At 42.9% G+C, this 21,867-nt stretch overlaps 1 protein-coding gene across 7 annotated transcripts in view; it reads left to right on the forward strand.

Annotated features, from left to right (window-relative positions):
* Positions 1 to 5,089: 5,089 nt before the first annotated feature.
* ARMC9 (armadillo repeat containing 9) overlaps positions 5,090 to 21,867 on the forward strand; it is a 59,182-nt gene continuing 42,404 nt past the window's right edge. For 5 of the 7 annotated variants that reach the window (XR_009208188.1, XM_040074623.1, XM_040074620.1 and 2 more), the window contains exons 1-9: positions 5,554 to 5,652; positions 6,205 to 6,292; positions 6,903 to 7,022; positions 7,504 to 7,674; positions 8,694 to 8,849; positions 10,751 to 10,843; positions 11,405 to 11,429; positions 16,469 to 16,626; positions 18,437 to 18,535. Coding sequence is in view for 6 of the 7 variants with exons in the window: in XM_040074623.1 (XP_039930557.1) it covers positions 6,242 to 6,292; positions 6,903 to 7,022; positions 7,504 to 7,674; positions 8,694 to 8,849; positions 10,751 to 10,843; positions 11,405 to 11,429; positions 16,469 to 16,626; positions 18,437 to 18,535 (873 nt within the window). In the remaining variant the exon portion in view is untranslated. Of the gene's footprint in view, positions 5,172 to 5,553; positions 5,653 to 6,075; positions 6,293 to 6,902; positions 7,023 to 7,503; positions 7,675 to 8,693; positions 8,850 to 10,750; positions 10,844 to 11,404; positions 11,430 to 16,468; positions 16,627 to 18,436; positions 18,536 to 21,867 lie in introns of those variants that run through there. The other 2 variants (XM_058421986.1, XM_058421985.1) reach the window with 2 other exon arrangements.

Genomic DNA, 21,867 nt, shown 5'->3' on the forward strand with positions numbered 1-21,867 from the left:
ACATGTAGCTCAGGCTGTTTTCTTGCAGGACAGTGCTCAAAAGACTCCAGAAGGGACTTAGAAATGGTCCTACAGAGTGCTTTTGAGAGTTTGTGTTACAAAACGTGTCCAGACTGTAGAATGATCCCATACATGCAATTTTCTTTTTTTTTTTTTCTTTTTTTTTCCTTTTTTTTTTTTTTAATCTCTTCATAATTCCTCAGTTTATTAATCAGGCTGCTCTCTGACCACTTGAGGTCACGTGGTGCTTGAATGAGGTGCTGAGCTTCGCTCAATTTCCAGGGTGCCACTTGGGAAATCTGGAAATGGTCAACCTGGGAGTGTTGAAAACAAGATAAAGAGGCTTATACAGCCCTAAGAGGCTTCCAGTAAACCTATAGGAAAGAGTCTAGGAATGTTCTGGAGATGCAACAGGAAACCTCCAGAAAGACTAGAAAAACATCAAGGAAATGGCCAGGAAATGTCCAGAAATCTTCTGGAAAGATGATAGAAAACCTCAGAGAAGGCTCAGGAAACCTGTGGGATCCTGCCCCCATGCTAAGGGGTCTGACCAGTTTCTCTTGGGTAGATGAAGCCAATAACTGCAGGACTGGCTCAGTGCTTTGAATAATGTCATTTAGTTTCAGTGACTCATTAGTGCTGATAGCTGAGGAAGTGCTGCTCTCCTGGGCCTGTCTGGGGATGCTGCGGAGGGGCCCACCCTGATTGTTTGTCAGGGGCTAATTGGACTTAAATACTCCTGACTTTGCCAGAGGGAGAGGCCAGGGTGACAGGAAGTGTGCTTCTATCCCTCCTGACTAATGGGTTTCATCTCAATTAACCCCTGTGTGAATTAAATCACTTCTAAAGCATGCTGCTCTGACAGATCCCAGAGTCCCTCCAGGCTCTGGATATTTCCTTAGCCTCCCCTTTCCACTCCTTAACTCGGGTGCAAGCCTCCTGCTTGGCACCATGCTGGGGACTCAAGTGATGAAGGAGATGTTGGAGGTAAAGCTCCCAAGGCAAGAGGTCTTCAGGCAGGGGGCTGAGAGTCCTACAGCTCCCCAGCATTGCTATTCCTCCCCTGCAGGCATTCAGTGGCCTCATCCTCTCACCTCTGCCCATCACAGCAGTCACCCTCCCTATCAGTCCCCTTCCTTCCAGGGCCAGGCAAAGCTCTTCCTCCTTGCCTTTCAGTGTGAAGGGTGGGCACTGCTGGTAATGATGATGATGTTGGCCATTTATCTCCTGCATCCTGGCAGCTGAAGCACCCTCCACCCTCCCCCTGCCAGATGCCAGCCAGCCCCAGGCTCTTCCCTTGCTTGCTGTTGGCATTGGTGATTGGTTGGCTTTTCAGCCCAGCTCTTGGGCCACCTTGAGCGTGCAGCAGTGGCAGGATGGGAGAGTTGGTAATCATGGACTTTGCAGGGCTTTGCAAGGCTCATATTGTTGGCTTGTAACCTCTGATGGGACCAATGGGCCTGAAGGCCTTCACCCCAGGGTACTGATCTTTTCCCAGGGTGGTTTTATGTGGAAGCAAGGGTCTTTGGTCCCTCAGTGAGAGCAACTTGATTGCACAGACCTGGTTCAGTGTGTTTCTCCAGCACTTCCGGGATTAGCCTGGCCCATGTTCTCTGTCTTGGGAGGAGCTGCTGCCCCAGCCTCTGGAACTGGCTTGACTTGGCCTCTGAAATCCTGTTCTGTGTGGGTAAATGTTCCAGCTGGCAGCAGTCTGGATGTGGAATTTTGTTTTGAGCTCCATACTCCACTTCCTGGCATTGGCTGCACAGCTAAAGCTCTGGATTTTTTTCTGAAGAAATACCTGTGCATGTGCTCAGGTGAGCCATCGTCTCTGCCACTGGGGACTCAGTGGTACCCACATATGGCAGAGAGGGGACTCAAGAACATCATCCCAGACATCTCTGCCCTGTGCACTCAGTCTGATGGGCCTTTCTGCCTGACAGGATTTGGTTAAGCAATGTGTATGTCTGGGTTTTTTCTTTGTGTTTGCAGAGCATGAGCAGAAAATGGGCACAGGAGGGTCCACACAGTAAGGGTCCAAGTGAAGCAGGTCCTGGGCAGCAGGGCAGGGTGCTTGGGGGGACACCATGGGTTCACTGCCCACTGCCTTGGTGTAGGGTTGGCCAAGGGGAAGGACTGGTTTGGTGGCAATAGCATCCCTGGCCAAGGGTATAAATAGCTGCTCTGGTGACACAGGGAAGAATGGCTGCACAGGCGAGGTTAATTGTCAGCAGAAATTATGGGCACATTGTTCCTCCCAAGATAACCTGCAAGGGATGAAGCACGGAGCAAATTTTTCCCCTTCAGAGTGAAGGAAAAAGGGCCTGAAATATTGGTGCAGTGTCTTTGTTCTCAGTTTTAGGGTGGCTCTACCATTTAATTGGTTTTTTTCCATTCCATGTCAATGAGAACCAAGATGGATTAACTTTTTGTCTCCCTACCATGCCCTCCCATAGGAGGAGCTGAGATAGCTCCTGCAGGGCTGGGCAAATTCTCTGTTTACTCTAGCCTCATGCCAGGATCTTTTTTATTTTTAGTTTAAGTATGAAATCTGGGGTTCAGCAGTGGACAATAAGCAGCTGAAAATAATTTGCTGGAAACAACTGCATTGGATAGCAGAGTTCATGGGCTCCTTCACAGACGAAACCTGATGCTTGCTCTTCTTGCAAGACCTAGAGGTTTTGCAGTTTCTCCATGAGTGGTTGGGCTGCTGGCCATGGGACAAGTGGCCACTGGCCTGTGTCGGTGGCAGCACCAAAGCTGTGCTGATGTGATGAGGGCAGTGAGGTTCACTGGGACTAAGGATGCTTCTGCTGCTGCTGAAGCTCTCTGTCCTGCTGTTTCTGTGCACCCAGTTCCCAGACTATTCTGTCCATATTCTTTTTTTCTAACGGAGCATCTCCAGCTCTTCCTTTCTCCCAGCCCCTTGCCATTTTTTGGCTGGATTGCCTTGCTGTTACTGCAAACCAGCTCTCTCACACATGGGTATTGGCCTTGGTTGGTAGCTTAATGACCCATGTGTGAAGTGAGCACATGCCAGAAAGCCCAGCTGAGGCCCCTTTTGGGCCAGAGGGACTGAGCTGATATCATTCCCAACAGAGGCACCCCCAGCCTCTAAAAAGCAGAGTCCATCTCCCCTGGACGTCAGCTCTTTTCCTGTAGGGGATCTCTGGAGGGTGATCTCTGCTGGAAAGGTACCATCAGCTGTTTTGCTGGATGAAGGAACAGAGAGAGTGCTGGAGGACTCCCTCCTTCCACACCAGGGTGGTGGCAGCAGCAAGAAGGTTTTGCAGAGGTTGGAGAAGGCAGCGTCTCCTCCAGGAGCAGTTGAGACGCACGGGGGGCTGACATGGTAGGGGAGTAGGCTGAGCCCTGATGCTCCTGTCCTCATCTGTGAAGTCCTGCTGGGAGAAGAAAGCTCTGGCTCCTTCAGCACTGGACTGCAGGTGCCAAGGAGCCTCCTTCACTGTTTTCAGCAGTGAAGCTGAAAGGAGCTTTTTGGGGATCCACCAGCCAGTCCCTCCTCCCTCTCTGCCCTGAATTGATCAGACCAAGAGGTTTCTGGATTTTAAGTAGAGCTGAGTTCACCCTGTATCTCCTTCATGCATCCCAGGACACAAAATCAAAGTCTGTTGTGCTTCTCCTGGTCAGGACTTGGAAAGGAAATTACTGAAGAACAGTGTGATGTAAATAACCTGACACAAGCTCACTGAATCTTCCTGGGGAGAGGCAGAGGACAGCTGAAACCTGAGCCTCAGCATCCATCCCATGGACACAAAGCAGCTTTGTGGCAGCCTGATGCTGGGGAGAGCAGAGAGTTTGTGCAATTCCATTGCCTTGGTTTTCTGTGCAGACGGCCCCGGGGAAGCGTTGCTGTGTAATTCAGTGTGTGAGCAGCATCTCAGCTGTCTCAGCACGCGACACTGGTCCAAGCAAACCCCTCTGACCAGTAAGTCCCAGTAAGAGCCAGTCTGTGCTCCAACCCAACCAACAACAACATGTCATCAACTAAAATCTCAAATAACTTCCTATTTATTTATTGCCTCAAAGTTCCTTCAAAGTATTAATTGAAAATCCAAACCAAAATATTTTTTGGCAATTAAGAGCTGAAGCATGACACAGAAAATAACAGGATGTTTAAGCTTTGAAAAACGTTCCTCTTTTCACTGCTTGCTTTTCTTTTTAATGCAACCACTTGGAAAGGCTACTGCAAGAAGAAATTTCATGCAAAATCTTCCACTTGGATACAGAGAACAGCCTTCTCTTTTCAGAACAATCAACAGGTTATGATCCAGTCTGGGATCTGCAGCTAGCAGAGCCAGTGGCCCAGCCCCAGGAATGCTCAACCCCTGGCAGAGATGGGAGTGACACCTGCCCCAAGGAAAATCCATACTCTGGAGCTGGGATGGTGCCCCAGGTGATGATGAATGTCCTTCTTTGGATACACAGGACAGTGGAGTCTTGCTTCTCAGGTTTGAGGCACAAGTCTCACATCTTCCTAGTCTTTGCCCAGGTGCTGGCCAGCAGTAGATGTTCCCTTCCTTGGGCAGCACCGCCCTGAAAAAGTTTCCCTTCCTGAGAAGCCCAGGAGCATGACACAAGGCATAGCAGCCTTGCCTGCTCACTGGAGTAGAAGTTCTGCAAGAACGTGAGGAGAAAAAGAACCAGAAAATATGATCAAGCAAAGCCCAGATTCAACACAGCCCTTCCCACCATCCTGCCCTGGGCACGATGTCAATTCTGTCTGGCTTCTCAGAGGAGAAAGCCAGCTGGATGCACATCAACCTGAAAAATGAGACTCTGTAAATCTTTCTTTGGCCACTGAGCAGTGCCTGATCATCACCAAAACAAAGCAGGTGAGAGGGAACACAGGGGAAAGTGAAATTCCACTAGGAATTGGAATTCCTATAACCTCCAGCTTAGAAATTCCACTTTAGGAGACTTTCAAAGGAACAAAGATGGCGCTGCGCTGTGTCTGGTTGTGGGAGATGCAGAAGAATGGGTCTTTTTGGTGGAAAACAAGACTATAGGAAGTGGAACCCAGACCCTGGGCAGGACCTAACTGACCATACAGCGTTGTTTTACAGCGTGGAGCTAACGTTTGCTGGAAAGCTGTTGTTAATGGGAAGAAGTTCATTTCCACTGTTAAACGAAAAAGGGACAAAGACTCGGTAAGAGGCTTGGCCAATCCTCCCCTTTGCTTTGATGGGATTTCCATCAGGGAAGGATTTGCTGGACACGTGCGGTCCTGGCACGGCTCATCCGCCCACGCCAGGGCCGGGGTTCAGCCTCCTCCCGCCCTGCTCGGTCCCTGCAAAGCTCCGCCCTCCTCGCCCGGCATTTCTTTCAAACGAAACTTCCAAGCAGAAGGCTTTTCCCTGCCCAAGGCGGAGCGGGGGCACAGGAGCCCCTGTTAAGGCCGTTGATCATTTAAAAACCCGGAGTGACCCCAGCCCGTGCCGGAATCCCCTCAGGCCGCCGCACGACAGGCGGCGCTCTCCTCCCGACTGCCGCCAGCACGCCCCCGCCACGTGACCGCCGGTCACGGGTGGCGATTGGCTGGGAGTGGTCACGTGCGCGGGACGCGACGCGTGGGGAGGGGCCGCGGTTGCCGGGGCGACACTGGCGGCGGCTGAGGGGAGATTGGGACAGGTGGGAATGGGGGACAAGAGGGAGCGGGGGACGGGAGAGATTGGGACACGTGGGAATGGGGGACAAGAGGGAGCGGGGGACGGGAGAGATTGGGACACGTGGGAATGGGGGACAAGAGGGAGCGGGGGACGGGAGAGATTGGGACACGTGGGAATGGGGGACAAGAGGGAGCGGGGGACAAGAGGGAGCCGGGGACTGGAGAGATTGGGACACGTGGGAACGGGGGACAAGAGGGGACGGGGGACGGGGGAAATGGAGGACAAAGGGGACTGGGGCTGGAGGGAGTGGGGAATAGTGGGGATTGGGACGGGGGAACTGAAGGACGGGGGGACTGGAGCGGGTGGGAATGTGGGAGAGGTGGGGCTGGTACAGGGAGGATGTGAGGCAGTGGGATGTGGTGCAGGTGAGAGCGGGGCAGGCAGATCGTGGCCACCTGTATGCATCTGTGTGTGTGTCTGTCTGTGTCTCCTCATGCCCTATGGAGATGCTGAAGGGCCGTGCTGTGTGAGCCCTGTGCTGTGCATTAACACCCCCTTCTTTGCCATTTGCCAGCTTTATCAGTGATGAGAAGTAGCAGCAGCCCTTAGCAATGGGTGATGTTTTAGCGTACGAAGCTGAGTTACTTGGACTAGTGAAAGAGGTTGGTTTTCTCTCTATTTCTTTTCTCTTTATTCCCTTTTTTTTGGGGGGGTGGGGGTGGGGTGGGGTTTGTTTGTTTTGTTTTTGTTTTTGTTTTGTTTTTGTTTGTTTGTTTGTTTTTTAAGTTGAAATTATTCTTGCAAGGCAAGATTTCTCACTGTTTGCATTCAGAGCCAGACATTGTAACTGAGGTCTAAATTCTGGAGTTATTTATCTGGCTAAGTGTAGCTACAGTCTGAAATTGTCTTGACTCCTGTCATGCTCAGTTGGTTCAAAAGGCTCAATGTCTGTTAAATGGCAGCAGTAAATTTTCTTCTTTGGTTGAATGAAGTTACTGGCTAAACCAAGAGGCATCATTCTTTCAGAGTGGGTGTACTCAGTTGTCCCTAGGCTGCAGAAGGAAATTGAGAGGCAGTATTTTCCTGCCATGAGGTATCCATTCTTGGTTTATTATTTTTGCAGTCTTTGGCATTTATGGACCAACCTGCAGAGAAACTTTGGCATTTCATGGGTCATTCATTGAAGCATTAATCACCTAAAAAAAGGATTAATCATTTATTGAAGCATTAATCATCTAACAAATGTCATTCCTCTATGTTTTTATCTTGTAGTATTTGGATTTTGCTGGATTTCAAGAAACAGTGAAGGTACTTAAAAAGGAATGTAAAATAAAAGGGAAGCCACTACTTAAACCAGCAGATGTTTCCTCAGAGGCTTCATCGCCTGTTCAGGTAATGCTTCATTTACATTTACATTGAGTAATAATGAAAACAGAGGCCACTAACACCACTGTGAGTTATTACAACAGTAAACTCTCTGCACAGATTCTTCATATTTTGGGAATTCTTTTGGTAGTCTTCTTCCAGCACAGGAACGTTCAAGTTTGGGGTTTGTTTTTTTTTTTTTTCAGAACTGCAGTCCCTTTGAGCTCAAGACACTAGTTTTGATTTACACTACTTTAAGTTTTTACTGATATGCTTGAAAATTTGGGCTTTGCTTCTTGTATTGATGGTTGATTCAGGCTCTCAAAGATATTAAAAATACATGAAGGAAGAATATTTGGGTGGTCATTAAATGGTGGGAGATTTTTGAATAAAACTTCTAATTGGAAGTGTTCAGATGACACTGGAATTCTTCATTCCCTAATCTACTGCTGAGAAAATCTGCCTCTTCTGTGTTTGGGTTTTCACTTGATGCTTTTCCCTTTCACAGGAAGGAATGCTTAGAGCATTTGAAGATGGTGATCAGAAAGTTTTCTTCCAGCTCTGGGAGGAGCATATTTCGTCTTCAGTCCACGACAGTGATCCAGTTGCTCAGAACCTGGAGTTCTATCTCCACATCTACTTTGCCACCTTCCTCTTGAAACAAGCTGTGGGAAAGCCTGTAAGCTTAGCTCACAATTCAAACCTCACATTGCTGTTGTCTGTTTTACTTCATTTATTTGTCTGTAGTGTGGATGAGGATGGGATATTTTCTAAGAATCATTCCAGGAATATGTATCCAGTTTTGGCCACAGTCTGCATTTTCATTCAGCCAGACCCTTTGTATTACGGAGTACAGAGATGGAAGTTGGAGCTGTCCTTATCCCAAAGTTCCTGAAGTATTTCAACTCAGAAAATACCCAAATGGCAATACTTTCACACTTGTATTTATAGATCATAGCAGATTCTTAAAACATGTATTTTGCTCTGATTTTGGACTGAAGCTGTAAGTTGAAATATAATAATTTCTGATTAAATGGGAAAGCTCAGTTTTGACCAGCTCAGTATATCATGCTGGGAAATATATATCCCGAGATATTATAAAATAAAATCTCTGTTACATGGGACTTCTGTCATGAAGAGATGTTTAAGTAGCCTGGACTCAGCCAGATCAGCCAAGGCTTAATAGCTCCTGGCCTTCACCTATCAACTGCTACACGAGTATTTGCATGCCTGCAGTCTCTTTTTTAGCCTCTGAGGAACTTTTGTTCTGTTTTGTGTGCCATCTTCACTTCCCACTGCTGTGCAAGAGGATTTTTTTTTGTTTCTGCACTTACTACTGAAATAAAGCATGCCCAAAGTAGGTGTTTTCTCTCTGCCCTGAGTGTAGCAATGGCATTTTTCTTTAAAAACCTAGCCTGAAGTAAACATGAATAATTTACATGCAAAAAGCAATTTTCTGTCTCTTTTTTCTTTGGACCTGGGTGACAGAAAAAACAGCATTGGTTTATGTTTTCCTTTATGACTGGTGAAAACATACAGCATATTCTCTGGTTAAATGAAGACTGGTTTTTATATAACAAATATTCTGGAATTTCAAACTTGGTATTGATATACTTGGGTCTCTTCTTTTATTTGCTAGCTTTACAGTGCATTCAGAATGGTAGTTTTCTAAATTAAATCTGCTGCTTTATTTCCTAGGACAAAGCTGAACTTGAGGAAAGGATTTCTTATTTCAAGGCATACCTGGAAACAAAAGGAGCTGCACTGAGCCAGACTACAGAGTTTCTTCCCTTCTATGCTTTACCTTTTGTTCCAAATCCCATGGTACATCCTTCATTTAAAGAACTTTTCCAGGCAAGTATCTGTGTTACAGAGATGATTTTTTGATGACTTACACTGATCACTCTGCACACCATGCAGGTGGATGGTTAGATGACTTCCAGAGCTGTGATGTTCCAAAGTATTGCTGGCAATACCTGTGGGGAAGGTACAGCCACCATTTCCCCTGCTGGTGGCTTGCTCCTGCAGTACAAAACTGCACCTCAGCTTCTCTCTTGTGCTGAAAATGTCTGGTTTGTGGCTGCCCTTGGACTGGATCAAAGAATTGCTTTCTTGCCTGTGAATGTGTGTGTGAACAGCTCCCACATGCACGTACCTACACAAACTTGTATGTATGTATGTACAATATTTTTTAGAGTTATTTGCTCTGAATGCTCCCCTGACCACGTGGACAGTTGTGCTGGCCTGGCTTAGCAGCTGTGGGCAGCCGCTCTGGTGCAAGGAGATGTCTTCAGCCTGCATTGCTGCCACACTGCTTTTGATATCAAAGCTTAAGTGATACTTGCCCTAGGGCTGACTTTGGATGTAACAGCTGATGAGGAGCTCCAGTTTAACACCAAAAAAAGGCATATCCTGCCATTTTCCTTTGGGACTAGCAATAAATAATGAGATAGACTTGTTGACCTCAGAGATGGAATATGACTACTCTTTTTAAATTTTACTTAGCAACATTTTTTTTTAATGCCTTATCTAAGACAAGCTCCTCAGGTTTATTCTGAGTAACCCAGCATCCAAGCTCTTAGTCCACACTCACTCATATTTTCTTGTGGGAATTGTTCAACTCATTCCATGTTAATGTTGAAACACAGATTGTTTTATGTTTGAGCAGCAGTGAGTCACTAGTTTACTAAGCAGAGTTCTTATGGCATATATTTTTCTCAGGCATCTGATGCTTTATATAGCTGGAGTTCCTGTCAGTTTGTGTAACACATCTTGAAAAATCATATGCGTCCTCTCTGTAGGAGACAAGGTTTCTTGGGTAATATACAGCGTGCTGTGGTACACCACTGCCTGAGTGCTGAGCTGGTAAATGTAACAAGTAAATTCTGTACACTCTCCAGCGTGGTGAAATAAGGGCCAATCTGAGCTTGTGAGAACAGCTTGCAACATATATGTATACAGCAGTAAATTTAGGGAGCTCCTGCTACTTGCTGGAAGACAGAGCATTTTTTTGTTGTTGTTGGCTGGCTTTTCCTCAAGAAGAAACTAGCTTCACTGAAGGCTTGAAATAGAAGACGTGACTATTTGGTGGATTCTTAGGTGTAGTTTGACTTTTGTTCCTTAACTGTTATTTTCTTGTGCCTATGAGACGCTACGTCAGGCAGAGGACAGCATTCCAGTAATGCTGTTCTTCTGTTGTGCTGGTCTGTTTTTCCTGCACAAGCTGTTTTTCTCCAAATCCTTATTTTAGAAACATTTTTACCCACCAGTGTCACGTCATGATGCTTGCAGTAGTTATTGACAAGACTTAAAATTCCCAGATCTCGTTGAGAGCAAAGGATGAAAACTGAGCAGTGCAAAATTACAAACTTTGTACTCTATTTAATACATGTGAAAGTAATTTTTTATCTTTTTCTCGAGTTGCTTGTCTTTTAAAGATGCTTTTACTTTCGAGGCAACTGTTGCATGTGCATACAAGGCACCGACACTATGTGATAGTTTTGTACTTTAAATAAAGCTACATTGTGTCTCTAGAACTCTTGTCTAGAAATAATACTGAACTCCCTTCTGACTTCTGTGTGCTTTTAGGGGGAGTGAGCAAACACATTCGCTTCAGTAACAGTGAAGGGAAAATCTTTTCAATTCACTGCTGGCTGCCTTGTTTACTAGTGGGAAGTTGCTGTGATCTAAGCAGTACTTTCTGCAGAGTGTACATATTTGGTGTACAACTGTCATTATTTGTTTTTCTTTTCAAGGATTCTTGGAGCTTGGATTTAAGGACAAGATTGGAAAAGTTCCTGTCTCTGACTCTCAAAGCCAGACGGACTCCTCGGCTTCTTACTATATTTGTATCCTTCTAAGAAAACACTTTAGAGATTCGTTACAGAATTGCAATAATGTTGCAGTTCAGTGTTTTTATGCTAGGAAACATTGCTTATATTCCACATTCAAAAGTAAACTTCTGAAAAAGTCCTATAAAAACCATGTACAGATCCATATGAACCTACATGTTTATCATGTGATCATTCTTTGTTTCCACGTGTAAATACAGGATACCCAAAGGCACCAACCTGACCTGACTTTTTTCTTAGCATTTCTAAAGCTGTTAGTCTTTTAAATGAGCCATTTCAGGGGCTAGTTGAAGATTTTCCAGGGCTTTTAGGGGTTCTAGAAATTATTTTCCCTCATAGGTCAGGAAAAGACCCCAATTCCCTAGGCAACATTTTGAGTTGTGAACTTAGGATATTTTTATGTATTTCTTGTTGATTTACGTGTTCTGAGGAGCATTAGGCTCACTGTTGGCTGGGACAGTAGGAATATCTGGCTTGGTTGAGTTTCTCATTCTGAGTCTCTGGAACAAACACTGAAAAGATGCACATTTTCCTGAACTGCTCTTACTCTTGCAACAGAAGGAGAGTGGACAGTGCAACAAAGGTAAATACTGGGCTGTGGGTAAGGATGTTCTGTAAAATTGTCAGGTACTGTGAAAGTAGTGGGAGGTTCACCTGCAGGGATGGGGAAGCCAGTGGTGCATGGCAGAAAGTCCTTGGAAATCCAGACCCCAGCTTTGGTGATAGCTGTTGACAGCTGCTTTTTGAGCTCAGTAAGGTGCAAGCAGTCAATAAGTATCAATAAGTATGGGCTAGAAATGGGAAAGGGCCTAGTAGTGGGATTTGTATTAAATATCTATTCTGTCCTGAAACATGGTAAAAACAAGTGGAGAACTCCATACAAAGTGCATAGCAGCTCTCCTTTTCTAATTCTGATGAAAGTAAGTTGCCTCAGATTCCTTTCCTTTGTTTCCAGGTTTTATGTCTCATTCCATTGTTCTGATGACTGTCTGATGATCTTAGACAAAGTTGATTTTTTTCCTATTTACTCATTTTTTTAAAAATAGTACCTCCTAAAATAGTACATATTAGTATCTCCTGAATAAGAATGTGTTCATTTGAGTGTGACTGGCTGATGTGTTGCATTTTGAGGTAAGCTGCTTATACACTTATACACTTTAGTGCATGTGTATGGCTTGGGGCCCTTTAGAAATAATAATTTCAGCACAGAATCCTGTTAGATGCTGATAACACTTGAAATATGTGCCTTTAAAACTCAGTTCAATAAATAGAACTTAGGTTTCCAGCCTTGCATTCATTTTTTCACTTGACTTTCTGCATACACTTTCTAGTTAGGGATCTACATGAGACCAGCTGAATTCTTAAAATTACTTTTCCTCTTGAGTTATTTTAATCTGTAGGTTTACCCTGAGGATTTACTTCTTGTAGATTGAATTAAGCAGAAAGTTAGGTTTTCTCCCAGTGTTTCATGTATTTTCTTTGTTGTTTTGTGCTTTGTGTTCTTGCATTAGACTTTCACTGAATAATAGAAACGTCTTTTGGATTTTTATTTTCCAGATTTTATTTTTCCTTGTGGAAAGACTTTCCTGAAGGCAATAATCCCATGCTCTTATTAAAAAGAAATAACTACACAATTGGACCTGACTTATTTGGGGCCTAATTATTTTTAATTTGCACAGGTTCTGTGCTCTATCCAGGGACTGTCATGGAATTCAATTTATGCAGGTCAGCCTTAATTTGCAGATCTGTTATGTGCCTTGGAGGTTGAGTCAGTTTGGATTTTTCATAAAGGTTACTTGAGGACTGTCTCATATGAAGGTTTTGGATCCTACAGGTTATTTTTGCAGTATTCTGCACACATCATGTGGGATTCACAGCACTTACTCGCTGCTGGAGAATATTTACTTTATCAGTGAAGGGGAAATGCAAAGAAAATTTATAGGCAACACACGAATGAAGAGCAGCATGGCAGAGTCCTGAAAACAGCCTTTTGTAAATATTTGCCAGTCATCAGTCTGACATGCTGAAGTACTTCAGGTTTGGGTGGGGTGGTGTAAATGCTTTTGAAGGTGTCCTGGAGTTTTCAGAGTATTTACTTTGCTTGACTTACCTGCTACAATCTGGCTTTTTACCCATTTGCTAAAAAAATTCAGTTTCTGTATGACTTCCAAAGCTATTTGTGTTGCAGTTGTGCTTAACTTACAGTTCTCCCATATGTTTTCGGTTTGTCTGGAAAGGAAAAAATTGCAGAGTGGCTGGCATCTTGCACAGGGAGGTTCAGACCTTCTTTGTGTCCTCTCTACTAACAGGAACTGAGGGAATAAAGTATTTGGGAGGGTGTTCAGCTGCTGTTCCCTTCACTGCCTCATTACAAATCTGTGGATGAGTTCACAGCCCCCCTTCCACCGTTTTGGGGAGGGGGACGTGGAGGAAGTGTCAGGCTCCTGCAGTAGAGAAGGTGGAATGTGACCTACCTGTCTGTGAAGAATTGCTAAAGTCTAAATGACTATTTATGTGGAAAAATGTCAGTTTAGAATATGGATAGTAATTTTTAAGCAAGAAGGAGACTCCTGCTTCTCCTAAGAACAAGATTCAGTGTCCACCAGCAGCTCCTGAGACCTGCAGCTCCTCTGCCCAGAGCTCTGCTTCAGTGTGTGCAGGAACTCAACTGCCTTGAGTCAGTGCTTCTGGACAAGTATGTGAAGGTGGGCTGAGATTAGACAAAAAGAGACAGAGCAAGCACAAGTTCAGGAAATGTGTGTTCAGGTGTAGGTAAGTTGTGAAGGAAAACAACTAATCTCTCACTTAGAGAGAAAAGTTATCATGGAATTAAGTGCATGTGTGTAACTCTTTGGCTGCTTGTAGGAGCTGGTGTTAGAAGACTCGACAATTACACACATGAGAGAGCAGGCAAGAATTCTGGTAGAAACATGCAGTAGTTCAGATGATGCCTAGTGCCAGCATCTTCATTTGGCAGAGTCACAAGCTTTATTGTATCTTGTATCTTCCTACACCAGGAGGTTAGTCCTCTGTGCTGTATTTTTCCCCTCTTTTCCTCATATGAACAATGTTCCTGGTAGGTATTTGGTCCAGAGTATTTTTTTTTCTCTTCAATAAGTTTATCATATATGCAAAGCATTTGTCAGTGTTGGGAGTTGTGTCTGGGAAAGAGAGAAGCCACAGTGTTATTCTGATTCCTGTAATGATGCAGTTTCATCACTATTGCAAGGAGACATGAATGTCAGCTGAAATGCCTCTGAAAGGTGCCATTTCCTTTTACCAAATCTGGACTGGGATGGTGATGATTTACTGTTTTAAACAAGGAATTTAATACTAAGTTTTACCTGGGCTGGTAATTCCCTGATTTGTCTAAATGAATGCTGTTATGGGGATATGGCAGGAATGCAAGGAGGGAAGAGGGCAGCACAGGACCAGCTCTTCCAACAGCTGTCTGAACTTGGAACAGCTGCTTGCCAGTGATGAGAACTTCCTGCTCATTCAGCAAGAGAAGCTGTCATGAAAAAACTTCCCCCTTTTCAGTAAATTACTTATGTGTGAGAAGATAGTGATATAAAAAATGCAAGATATGCCAAGACCTTGAGATTCCTCTCAGACACCCTTTTCTCAGTTTATTTTTGATAATCCCTAGATTTAACAGCTAAGGGGTAAAATTGGACCCTTTTTCTGAATTTCCAAGACTAGTGTTCTTGAGCAGCATTGAGTTTTGGTTGTGTAGTTTTTTCCTGCTGACTCCAGTTGGAAAACATATTTTCATCACTGGAAATTTTACCCACTGGGCTATGAAAAGTAAGTAAACTCTGAGAGGGTTTATGCTTTGTGATTTGGTGCTTCCAACTTTCCTCTGAGTGAAAGTCACGCTCTAGATATATCCATTGGAAATTTTTTAATTGAATGTGTTGTGTCACTGTTAAATAAAAGTATATTCCCATTTCCTCATCTAGGCAGCAGAATAAAATTCTAGAGTATCTAGTTTTGTGCAATGGTTGCTCTCAGAATCTTTGTTAGTTTAGAAAAATGTTCTTTTTATGAAGCTGTATCATATTCAAGATGTGGTAGCAGTTTAACAGTAATGTCTGTGAAATAAAAAGAAAATCAAGGTTGAATTATTATCATCATGGCTGAATAATTTGGTTGTATTTGGAAGTTATTTTAACTCCTCTGATTTTTAAGTTAATATTGATTGGAGTGGAGATGATTTTAACAGCTCACAGAATTGTAAAAAGCTTAGCAGTTTCAGCAGGGCTGCTTAATATTACTGTTCTCGTGGTGTTTATTGGTCTGGGGTTTTTTAAGTGCATTTTGCTGGATTTGAGCAGGATCTGTGGCTTGTCACAGCTTCTGTTGTTATTTCACATCAGGTTTAGCTCCCTCCTAGGAAATATGAGAAATATCATTAGGGTGGCTTGATTTGCAGCCTGGTATGAGGTGTCAGTCACAAACCCTGCAGGTGCAGAATGCTGTGGGTCATGAATGGTTCTCAGAAAGCAGCCATCCTTAGAGGAGAGGATAACTTTGAGAGTAAGATTACTGTCTTGTTGGGGTTTTTTATCCTCTTGTAGAAGTATGAAAATATGCCTTCTTGTACCCCATGTTTTATATTAAGACTATCAGTTTATAGCTGGTTTATAGCTAAAGTCTACCAATGCACGTTATCTCTAGAAGATCCCATTAAAAAGATAACTTTGTTATATTTTCTGAAAGAAAAAATAGGCTGTTCTGCTGCCTAACTGCTTTAAATATCAGTGAGATAAATTGTGTTGTATTGGGTTGTTTAGAATGCTTTACTTTAACCCAGAAAAAATTTAAATCTGTGAGAGGGGGTTCCTGCTTTTGTCTGAAACTCCACAGTCAAGCTGATTCCTTCCCACTGTTTAAGAAAAGGTCCCATGGTAAATACTGCCTCTGTTTGCAGATGGGCCTGGTGCCATTGTCACAACACTAAAGCAGTACTGGCTTCTCAGCAAACCAATTTAAAACATAATGTTCTAGCAAGATACACAACATCAGCTGTAACAATAGAATTATTGTGCCTCCCTTGGTGGTTTTGTCTGGTCACAGAGATGTGCACTGTGGACCACAGCTCCAGGTTCCCTGCCCAGTTCCATGCAGAAAGCTGCTTTTGCTAGGTCTGAGACTGGGGTGGAGTACCCAGATTCTGGTAGTTGGTTTGCTTTTGTCTCTGAAGGAATTGAACCTGAAGGAACAGAATGTATCAGAAATGTAACTTTTTTATTTATTCAGATAGAAGTTAAAGACAAATTTGAGTTATTTTCAGAAACTGAGGATATTAAAAGTAATTGATGTAGTTTTCCATCAATCATTAAATAATGGATTATCCTCTTCACAAATTTATTCAGTGATGTTTACTGCTTTATAGTTGTGTTGCTACTGTAACTGTGGAGCAGTTGGTTCTTTGGGCAATTAAAGCTGAATAAATACTCAAATGGAATCTTGCTAGAGTTGTGAAATTACCCTTGTGGGCAAATTCCACACCTCAGAAACTGAGGTTGTCCCTTCAGAGCAGTAAAAATCCTTGTGGATTCTTTTGTCCTTTTGTTTGAATAGGTGATGCTATTCCTTTTTTTATTATTCTCTTGACAGAAATGATGCAACATCTTCATCAACAGTTAGTGAAGCGTGAGCAAAGGTATGTGGCCAACCTGAAACGATTTCACAGATTGCAGGTGGACTACTATAATCTCCTTGGAGTCTCTGCAGAGCTGGTGGATTCTTTGGCGGCCACAGTCACCGGCAAGATGGTAAGAGATGACCCAGGTGTGCACTTGCTTCCACACCCCCCAGAAAATGGAGACCAAAGGATGGATTAAACTTTGTACTTAGGTGCATTTCTGTTAGAGCTGTGGCTCTTTACTATTGAAACACAGTATTTGGATGAGCAGTTCTCCCATTGCCCTGATGAAAGAGGATAAAAGGAGTGCAAAAAGTGGGTTGAATTGTGTTGGCTCAGAAATCTTGAAAAAATTATCGCCATCTCACAAGACATCTCAGATCTCTTGTGAGAATCCCCTTTTGAGCTCTGGCATCAGCAGTGATTAGAGGGCATTTCAGTGATTACTGGCTGCAGTCCATCCCATCAACAATTGTTGTGTATTTAGAACTTCAATCAGGTCTGTTTTAAATTCCACAGTAGTGGAAACAATCTTCTTATCCAAAATTTTGGTGAGGAAAAGATTTGCTCTCTCTTCTGCTAAGCTGGACTTGTTAATTTTAATTGATAAAAGGAACAGGGAGATAGGGGTGAATAAGTTATTCATCATGTGAAATGGGTCACATGTGACTGGAGAAGGTACAACTTTCTTAGGGCTGTTTTTTATATGAAGATTGTCTTTTCCATGTGTTGTGCTGTCTCCTCTGGTACCTAAGCTCTGTGTGACCTCAAGGCTGTTCTTATGGCAGATGTTAGTGGCCTCTAGGTGCTTTTAAAGGAACTGTGAATTGTTAGCAGGGAGAATGACCTGTCATTTCCTGTGCTGCCTGCTGAAAAGTCAATATGTACCTTCCTCCTGTCGTCAGCGTGAGCACCTTAGGGTTTGTTACTCTGCATCTGGGATCACTGCAGGGAAGAATTTGCCTGTGAGGATGGATTATGCTTTACAGCAGATTAGGGAAGGTATCTGCTCCACAATAAAATCACAGTCATTCATTTGCTGCCTCCCATTTCACACCTCTGTGCTCTCCAGGCGATATCCAGTTACCCCCTGTGGGTGGGAACGGGACGCCGCTTCTCTTCTGTTGCGGATGTTCAGATCCCTTTGTGAGCTCGTTTGATGCTTCCCAAGTGTGTCCAGCTGAGGGTGCTCTTCCGTTATGGATCCTGGATTCTGTCATTTCTGAATCCAGAGTGGAGTTGGGTACTGAATAAAGTGATACTGAAGTTACAGCATTCTGAACTTGAAGGCGTTCATTGTCCTGCTGAAGGTCTGGGAATATAAGAACTGTCCCCAGTTGCATTTCCATAATCTCGGTCCTCTCATCTCACTTCTGGGGAAGGTGCTAACTCTCCTGAAATTCAGCTGTTCTCTTGTCCTGTAGATTTCCCAAAACAAAAAAAAAACCTAAACCCACTGAGATGTTTTGCATTGAAATACAAAGTGCTGTACTGTGTAATTCATAGTTATTCTCTCTGCTGTACAAGACAGTTGTGTAAGTTCAGCTCTTTAGGTACCAAACACGTCAGCATTGTTTCAAACTCAAAACTGCTTCATTTTTTAATTTGGTTTCATTTTGAACTTTTTGATTCACAAAAATCTATGCAAATAGAGGTATGGCAAAATCTGTTTTTCTCCTAGACTCTGGAAGTGTTTAGCACTAGTTTTGTGAATAGCATAACAGATAATTCCCAGATAAAGAGTATTTACAGTTTTTAAAATTTCTGTACAGAATGGGAGTTGCAGTATATACCTTGTGCTTGTGTCAGTGAACCTCAGGTGTATGATTTCTCACTCTTTAAAAAAACCAAACAAACAGCCTTTAATATAGAAACACTTGACTTGGTAGAAAGTGTAAATTTTGTGTAATACTGTTCTCACTTTGTTTCCTAATTTTTAGATTTCACCGGAGTATCTTCAAAGTGTTTGTGCTTGCTTGTTTAGTAATCATTTGAGGCAAACTGTAGCACACAACATTGACTTCACAAGGCCTGGAACTGTAAGTATAAATATTTGGGATTTTTACAGTAACTGTCTTAAAAGCCAATACTACTTAAGCTACATATGGAACAATAAATGTTCTGTAACAGGAACATAATGTGTTCAAGCTTGTATAAGAATATGGCAATACATTGTTTTGTTGATCTCAGATGCTGGTCAATGATCTGTTTGTGTAGTTATAGCTGTGTTAAGTATGGTTAATTCTGTTATTGTGAGGGCAGTAAGATTTGTATCTGTTAAAATGCTGACAAAATGCTTTAAAAAACCCCAACCCAAATACTAAAACTGATGTTCTGAGTATGGTTTGATGGCACATCTTAACCAGTTTAGTTTAGCTGAAAAAGGGAGTGGTGTTGCTCAGCTCTGGGCTCATGCTCTGTTCCTTTCTGTTGTCAGTGATGCTCCTATAACTCTACAGAGAATTGTCTTAGCCAGCTGAAGGAGAAACATCACACAGGATCATGAGAACAAATGTGGAAAAGAGGAGGAAGAGCTAGTTTTAGATGAGCAGTTAGCTGATACACCTTAGCGACTTTACTGATTTATGTGATGGTCTTTAACATCCTATCTAAGAAACTTTAATCTTATTGATAAGCAGCTCAGGGTCCTTAGGGTTGGGTTTTTCCTACTTGACCACTCTGTGGTTTCTTTTCAGATGACTGCAGTGCATCTCACTCATTTATGTTCTGCTCAATCTCTTCTGCTTAAGTGGGGAGAGAGCTTTGGGGTTATTTTTTGGCAGCAGAGCCAGCTTAGGATAGTTTCTATTGTCTATGAAACTATTCCTGTGAGATTGTAAATGACTTAATGATAGTGTAAGAGCTGTTCAGTGGTACAACTTCTTTTAATACCTCACTTGTTCAAGTTTTTCAAATAAGCATTAATCATAAAACTACATCAAAACCTTTTGCTAAGAAAATATTGTGTACCACTGTTTTACAAAGACAAGCCAAAATCATGAAGTGTGCTTATTGTTTTTGCCATGGCAAGCATTCATGTGTACTTAACTTTGTAGCAGGGGAACTTAGCGAAGTGTCAAAGGAAAAGCAGAAGAAAATAAAATTCCTCCTCCTTATTCTAGCCAAGTTTTTTAATAACAATGATGCTGTGAGTACATTTTGTTCCTCTTGAAAATTTGCTACAGAAAGATAAGGAGATAATACAAATACTTCCTTTTCTATTCTATGTGGTAATATTTTCATAGATAAGTATTAGTCCTCCTTGCTCTTCAAGCTGTTTTAAATGCCCTCACTTTCCTGTTAACGGTCAGAACTCTTTTCTCAGACCTGCCGTGAGTTTAGAAAGGGCACTCTTATGCAGCCTGCAAAAGCTGCTATTTCAGGGTTTCAGGAAGGAACCAGGATCTATTCGTCTGCTACCTCAATATTAGGTGCTGTCTGCTGCTAACCTCTCCTCAGATTTATATCATATCTATAGCTTATGTCAACTTCTATCCCATAATGTCCTTCCTCCCACCCATCTTTTTACTAACCAACAACTTTCAGAGATCTTTTTTCTTTCCTTGCCAGTGGCTTTCTGAGACAATGCTTTAGGTACCCCAGTAGTCTTCTGTATTTTTGCCTTCTGATGTTGAGGTTGTGTGTGTTTCTCCTTCCCTGTACTGAGATCATCCATTTTGTACAGCCACGTGCCCTCTTCTCTCTATTCCTGCTCTCTGCTTGCATCAAGACTTCTCTTTTTCTCCTGTGTTTTCAAGGTGCTCCATTTGCCCAGGGTTTTGCTCATTATTCCTAATCTTGTTATCATACATCGATCCTCCAGCCTCTTGAACCCTTTTAGGAAAGGGACAAAGGGAAGAGTGTCATCCTTATGCAAGGTTCTGATTTCTGCTTTCCTAAAAGTGTCTCTAAAAGCATTTCTGCTCCAAAAGCACTTCTGCCACTACACTTATGGCACTCTGGCCACTTTGACACAGTCTCCAGCTATGCAGATAGATTAGAGAAAGAGGGTATGTTGGTGGTGGATTTTTTTCCCTGCTGGAAGTAAATTTTTGTCTCCCTTAACTAGGTTAACCTGAGTAAAGCTGTGTTCTCCAGGCGCAGTTGTATCTATTTTTATACTAGGCTTTGCTAGCAGAACTATTTCTGTCTGGCTTTGTGGCTCATTTATCCACACTATTTGAGGTAGTTGCTGTGACAGCCAAGCTCTCTAGTGAAGGACCAGTTCAGTTATAGCCCTGAGACTGTTCAGATTAGGGGTTTCTAGACTGGTTTAGGTCACGCCTGGAGACTGAGGTTCTAGCAGCTACTGTGGTTGTTTCTATAAGCAGATCCACAGAGGCTCTCTGAGGCATTAGCCAAGTTTTGGAGGGCTAATCAGTCTTTGCATATAAACATTAACTGCATCATAATCAGGTTTCCTCATCTTATCCTTTTGTCCCCTCTTGATTGATCATATTTTCTTGTTTATTTCCCATGTAAAGAGTTCTGGTTTTATACATGGATAGCAAATATGTAGAAACACAATCAAATATTAGAAGAAAAAAAAGATATTGTCTTATGAAAAGAAAAATGAGACTCTTTTCTCATCCCAGAAGATTTCTAACCACTCCCTGCCTTTGTTGATGCAGGAAACCAGATGAGATGGACTAAAATTCTGTTTGCCACTAGGCCACTCAGGCATGCCATTACTTTTTCTTCAAGGATTCAAGTACTTCGTTGTTATACACTCAGATGTTATTGTTCTACCCTTAAGTGGTTTCAGGTTTTTGCATAAGTTTTGGAATAAAGCTGGAGGCACCGTGACCCAGACTAAGTAGTAGCACAAGTTCACAGCATCTGTGCTGGATTTGTGTTGGAAGGTTCCTTCACTTTTTGCCCATGACTACTTAGGCACTGGAGTGTGGGCTTTCCAGCTACTCCATTTCACAAACCTCCTTCTGCTGCAAGGGCAGCCAGCTGCATAATTGCAGAGGGAAGAGACTAGCAGAGGGGCAGCTACTTTGTTCATCCTTACCTTACCATCATCTTACCTCATTCTGTAGGCAAGATTAGTGAGAGGCTTTAAAAAAAAAAAATCATTGTCTAAAGAGTTTTACCAGGCATTAAATATGTGGTTTGTTGGTTGTTTGGTTTTTGGGTTTTTTTTCCCCACTTCACCTTGACTGTTCAGGATGATCTTATCTCACTTATCATCACCAATGTCATGACGAGACCCTGAAATAAATTGGTTCTGGTGGATCAATATCTAAATAAATGAGCAGAAAAATAAATAATTAGCAAGGAAATTACTTTCTTTTGTTGTAGTGTCATGCAGCCTTAAATTTGCACCACTGTTATTTAGAGTATGAGTGGATGTGCATTACATAGT

The sequence above is a fragment of the Hirundo rustica genome, chromosome 10, assembly GCF_015227805.2.
Source record: "Hirundo rustica isolate bHirRus1 chromosome 10, bHirRus1.pri.v3, whole genome shotgun sequence".
In the NCBI taxonomy this organism is placed as follows: domain Eukaryota; kingdom Metazoa; phylum Chordata; class Aves; order Passeriformes; family Hirundinidae; genus Hirundo; species Hirundo rustica.